Source organism: Ambystoma mexicanum, chromosome 1p (assembly GCF_040938575.1).
Source record: "Ambystoma mexicanum isolate Mex_15411 chromosome 1p, UKY_AmexF1_1, whole genome shotgun sequence".
Taxonomy (NCBI): domain Eukaryota; kingdom Metazoa; phylum Chordata; class Amphibia; order Caudata; family Ambystomatidae; genus Ambystoma; species Ambystoma mexicanum.
This window is the reverse complement of record NC_090921.1, coordinates 830,326,603-830,332,418: the sequence shown is the minus strand read 5'-3', so window position 1 is coordinate 830,332,418 and position 5,816 is coordinate 830,326,603. Positions and strand designations below refer to the sequence as shown.

Here is a 5,816-nt window from a genome sequence, read left to right as displayed (position 1 = left end):
CCATAAAGACGTCACTGAGTGTGTCTTCTGTTATATTTGATTGTTGAGTGCTTTAAATTGAATTATTTGTATTAAAAAAATACAATAAAAAGGAGCTAAGAAAAAAAGTCTGGGTATTTAAGTGGCATTGCAGTCAGACTCCTAGACACGCAGGGACTCATTGCACAGCGTGACGTAAGGAATCTTGTGAGTGTGATTTTAATTATTTTCATGAATTGCTACATATGTTCTGCATGGAAAACCAGCAGGACACAGGATTCCATGCAGAATTGCACTCATCCATGAAAACGCTAGTAAATGCCACCTGTGCCCATGCATGACAGGGGCAGTCACATGATTCCCTGCAGATTCAGACAGATTCTTGCAGGTGAAACAGCATACAGAACTCCATGCCCAACCAGGCCCCTCTGCCCACATATAAACCTGATGCTGTTGTATTTTCTCTACCTAGTGCACCTAGTGCTTATTCTCTGCTACAAGCAGAAAATACACAAACATTGCACAGGACCAAGGGAGCGTCCTGCCAAGTATAACGGTGACGGTGTGGTAAAGAAAATGACGATTCGTTATCCCCTGTTCTGGGGGGCATTAATGCCAATGTTTACCGCACTGCCGAATGCCGATGGTGACCTTGAAGTCGGGGAATCACCCCCAGCAGTGACTGGTCGTGGTCATTCTGGCAACATCCCTGTGGTGTCCTGAGGGCTCAAAAAATGGGATTTACGCCGCCACACTGCCCCTCAGAATCTGGCAATACATTTGTCAAACTGAGTGGCAGTAACAGTAATCGAGTCTGGCGGTAATTTCCGGCAAACACTGCAGAATTACCTCCAAACGCGTAATCAGGTGCCACATCCCTGTCAGTAAAATATGATGCACGCGCCCATGAGAATGAACGCCGCAGGCTCTTTGCAGCTGCAATGCTCTCCTCAAGTACCACATGTGTATTATTTTTCTTCACATTGCAACAATCACATCATCTCCGCAGCAGGAACACGTTTTCAAAAAAGGAAAAAAACGAGACCCCGGGAGGCTTCTACCGCGCACCCTTACTGGCTGGGGGATCTGTCACTCAGCGTGGACGGCCCGCCCCCTCTCTATATAAGGAGCGCGGCTCGCGTGCAGCGTTAGATCTCGCAAGCAGCAGAATCTCCAGCACAGGAATCGCGCTGCTCAGAGCCACTGCCCCGCGCATCGCCTGTCTCCCTCGCTCTCTTCAGCTGTTATCTTTCTCTGCACGGATTGCAAATGGTTGTTAAGATCCTCTCTACCCACAGCTTTCGCCTGACCAGCAAGATGTCCGACGGCAGCCACCACCACCCAAAGGTGGAAGCCAACATTTTGGTTCTGGGAGCAGAAAACGTTGGGAAATCTGGTGAGTGGCCGCTCTCTCTTCAGCTGGAAGTGCGTACATTGTCATTGCCCCGCTTTCTACTTTCACCTGTCGCTTTGTTTAAGACCTTATTTCCCAAAGATCAGTTCCCACTTTCTCTCCTGAAGTTTACACCCCTTCTGCGCTCTCGCTTTTCAAAGTCTGCAACCCCCTCCCTCCCGCTCTGAGTCCATTTGCAGAGCCCTCAAGGTGACCCGCGTCAGGTGTGAACAGGTCACGCAGTCCTGTGTGATCTGTGCTTTCTGACACACGTCGACCATCAGCTCTTCATTATAAATGCAAGAGACAAAACCAGGGCTGGGTGAGCGCCTCTCACCAGACTCGGGGTGCCTTGAGGTCTCTATGTGTGGTGTGATGACATTGTGTGCTTCGAGCAGTTCCCACTTGCCTGCTTCCTGCATGTGTGGCTGAGCCGCCAGCTGTGTTCTCCTGTGCTTCAGTGTTTGCCATATGTCCCACTCGCCTTGTGTACTCACGGCTCCTATTGTGTGTTTTCCTTTCAGCCCTGACCGTCCGCTTTCTCACCAGGAGGTTCATTGGAGAATATGGAGACATCGGTGAGTACTCATAGCTCTGCTCTCTGCCCCCTTTACACGTGTCCTGTTCCCACCTCTCTACTGTGTGTCTAAGAACCTCCCTAAACGCCGCTCTTTTTCTTCCCTTTCTGCAGAGTCCATCTACACGCACAACGTGGCCGTGGATGGGAAGGAGGTCTCTTTCAGCATCTGGGACTCCGTCTATCCACAGGTGAGCGCCTCCTCTGCTCTTAGTGAGGGTGTGGCTGAGGGGTGTGGACCCGGCAGGGGGTACCTGCAGGGTGGTGACCCTGTCCATGTGTGCCCGTCACCCTCTGCACGCCACGTGTGACTGCATGTCGCAGGCAGAGATGCGGGTCCTGGCGCTCTAGCAATTCGCTCTGCAAGTGAATTGTGGAAGAAACGGCCTCTCTTAAGACACAGTCTAGTACCGGGCAAACACTGACCGAATGTCTATGGTGTGTTGCACACGTTTTGCTGGTGGCCATTTCTTATGGGGCAGCATTTTGCTTTCCACCCTTAGAAGCCCCCTCTTTGTGCACATGCGTGTTGGAAATTGCTCTTAGAAACGTTTCTCATGTCGTCTCCGATCCTAGGTTTTTTCCCCATTCCAAGAGTGAGGCGTCCAGCTAGTCCCTGTGCATTCTGCTGCTTGTAGCCTTCCCTTTCCCCTTCCAATGTGATACTGGACCACAAGCACCAGAATGCAAAGGGGCTTATGTGGAGAGAGCCTGGACAGGCTGCCCTCTCCCACCTGGCACGACGAGAGCATCAGTGGCAGTGCTAGGATCTGATCTTGAGTAGTTCTGCCCTGCATAGCACAGGGTGTCTAGCCGCTTTCTGAAGTTCTACTGGACTTCAATGCCCTTTATCTTGCGTAGTTTTGATGTATATCCCCCAGGCAGTGGATCATGAGACTGCTTGTCCCTGAGGGCAGCAGGTTCCAATCCCAGGCTTGCAATGAACAAAGCACCGGTGCTTCAGACTAATTGGTTCAATTTCAGGGAAGCGAGACTACAGCTTTCATAAGGCATGACTGTTGTTATATACAATAAGCTAGGTGTCCTGGTGACATTTAGTCCCTTTTGTCGTTGTACAGAGTCTGGTTGATGCTACACGCCTGTGAATGCTGCTTCTATGAGCTACTATCTAACAAGTGTTTTGATCCTTGATTTGACAGAATCCATCCGCCCAAGGAGGCGTGACTGAGGAGCAGCTACGCTGGGCAGACGGTTTCATCCTAGTCTACAGTATCTGTGACCGTGCCAGCTACAATGTTGCCCGACAGCAGCTGCAGCGCATCCGACAACTGAAGAAGCGCAGCGGCATGCACAAGGTGGCTCCAGTGATTATTGTGGGCAACAAGCGGGACCTGCAGGAGCATCGCGAGGTGTCCAGCGAGGAGGGCCGCCTTCTTGCCCTCTCCAGCAACTCTGGCTTTTTCGAGATCTCAGTGGCTGAGACCTACCACGGCCCCCTCGTGGTGTTCCTTCAGCTACTGGCAGCGGTGCGCTACTCCAGGAACTCCAGCAAGAAGACCGTGGGCTTCAAGGGCATCGCCTGGAGCATGTCGGCCGTCTTCGGCAGGAGGAGGACAGGATGAGATTGACGGAGACCCATACTTCTAGAAAACGCCTTGTTTTTTCAGCTCTTGAAAAAATAAAACTGGTCGGCTTGTAGACTGTCGTGGGGTTCAGTCGACTGTAAAGTGTTGCCAGAGTCTGGGACACAGACTAGAGTGGAAGCCAGAGAGGCACTGGTCCTAAGCGTGAGGCCGGCTTGGGTTGGAGGGACTTGTTTACTGGCAGTTGATGACACCAGTAAGGTCTACTGTAATGGGTTCAAAAGCCTGCATCATTGTAATGTTGAAACACATGTTGGTCAATGTTATTTTGGAGGGTTGTGAGTGGCACTTGCCTCCTGCAAGTAAGAAGAGTTATATGAAGCTTGTGCAACAAAGCAACATTGGTTGATCAGCAGCCAATGGGGGTTCAGGCTATATGGGCGCTGTAATGCTTGTGAATGGATAGTATCCGCTGTCGCCCCTGTTACCATGCCACCCATCAGTGGCGGGTCGTCTGGGCTATCTAGTGCCGGCACGAGGCGTGGCACATTGCACCACACGTGATTTTGAGAATGTGGACAATCATTCGTGCAATTATCGAGTTCCCAGAATGTTCCCCTGCTGTCACGTGGTACGGGGCTGAGTGACCCTCTGACCGCGAGATGCTGATTAACCATCTGAATCGTTTTGCTAAACTCTGCTGCAGGTGTGGCGGCACCAAGGAAATTGATTTGAATGCTGCAGTGGGAACGCAAGGACAGTCCTGCAAAGCGAGCTGTGAAGCAGGCAGGCTCGGTGCCTGCATTGGTCCTCAGACTGCTTCTGTGACTCAGAGACGTTACACACACGTACACCTCTAGACACCACACACTAGATGCAATCATGAATACTATACTGTCAAAATAAGTAGAGCTGCACTTTCCCCCTGCACGCGCTGAAACACGTGTGTTCTGTCAGAGGCAGCGGCAGCCGCTCCACCTTCTCCTCGTGTAAGACACACTGCCGTCACACACGCACCCGACGTCAGTGGGCTGCCATCCAATCAGAACTCATGGTGCATCTCCCAGACAACCCTGAAGAAGTGAAGAAGGGCGAGATACTGCACACGTGAGAACCACATTAAATATCGCGAGAGGAGATCTTACCCCTTCAATATATTGTGTGCTCAGTCGAAGGGGTTTGAGTGTACATGGAATCCCAATACCTCAGACATTGTTGTCTTAAGACATGGTGAAGAAAACGTGTTCAGCCATGTAATATATTTCAACGTTTAAATTTGATATTGCTAACTTATTGTTACTGTTTAGACTCGCCCAGCCCCATCTGTTTCTGTTTATTTATTCCTAACGTTTATGATTCAGATGTTTTTTGGAATAAAATTTCGGCTTGGATACATTTGATTTAGTTTTTCTTTTGTGCGCTTTTTTCCCAATTTGTGGTTGTAAAAAAAGACCTCCAGCCAGTCGTGCTGATTAAGTGGGGGCAGTGGAGTCTCTAGGAGGGGCACTGCGCCCCCACCCTACGTTTTCATATTTTCTGCCCTCTCTACAGCAAGCAGCAGCAAGCACAGCACTGGGCACACGTACCTGGAATCCGGGAGAAGCACGTCGTGATGAGTCCCTTTCTAGTACACGCAAGGAAGATGAAACGTGTTGTGAGGAACCAGGAATGAGACGTGGACACAGAGGACTCATGTTTGATGGTGCAAACTTTAATTGAAATAATAAAATGGGTTGGGGAATGCATCTTGGAGGTATTTCCCTACCTCAACAAAAAGCTAAGGGTCTGTCCGGTGTCAAGACATTCAAAGCAAAAATGTCCTGTGTCTGAAATCCTTTCCTAGCACTCTCATTTTAAAAGTAATTATAAGGTGCAAAGGGTAATGTCTATGGTTAGGAAAGTGCACAAACTATTCAAGTTCAACGCAAAACTGTAAATGCAACAGAAGTTTCAAATCGATAGTGTTCACAGTTCCAGAGAAGAACACCCCCTTTCCCAGATTTCTCTCCAGCAAAACAAAAGTTCAGAAGAATAACCGAGTTCTTTGTATCCCACGAGGATAACCCCCTCCTCTTGGTGGTGCAATCCACTCCAGGAGAAATTACTCCCTTGGCAGGTCTTTCCACATTCAATGTAATTCAAAATCCTAAGGGTATGAATCTTCCTTGGGTCCCAGGCTCACACAACACCTGATATACTCCCCTGCCAGGTTGTACAGTTCTGTTACACAATTTGGGTGTGGGTCCCAGACTCACAAATGCTGGGCTCGCTGGTTTTAGGATGCTCCCTTGCCTTTTATGAGCCCGCTCGGGTCCTTCTCTGC

General features: G+C 49.8%; 1 protein-coding gene across 1 annotated transcript; it reads left to right on the top strand.

The window, feature by feature from the left end:
• Nucleotides 1-1,145: 1,145 nt before the first annotated feature.
• On the top strand, nt 1,146-4,888 carry LOC138581415 (ras-related and estrogen-regulated growth inhibitor-like protein). The gene is made up of 4 exons (XM_069652734.1): nt 1,146-1,375; nt 1,897-1,950; nt 2,064-2,140; nt 3,110-4,888. Exons 1-4 carry the CDS (start codon nt 1,249-1,251, stop codon nt 3,530-3,532), a joined length of 681 nt encoding a protein of 226 aa, XP_069508835.1. The 5' UTR covers nt 1,146-1,248; the 3' UTR covers nt 3,533-4,888.
• Nucleotides 4,889-5,816: the final 928 nt, after the last annotated feature.

Coding starts and splice junctions, on each gene's coding strand:
- LOC138581415 (XM_069652734.1), top strand. CDS start 1,249: ATGGTTGTTAAGATCCTCTCTACCCACAGCTTTCGCCTGACCAGCAAG. Junction 1,376..1,896: donor AGAAAACGTTGGGAAATCTG/GTGAGTGGCCGC, acceptor TTTTCCTTTCAG/CCCTGACCGTCCGCTTTCTC. Junction 1,951..2,063: donor TGGAGAATATGGAGACATCG/GTGAGTACTCAT, acceptor CCCTTTCTGCAG/AGTCCATCTACACGCACAAC.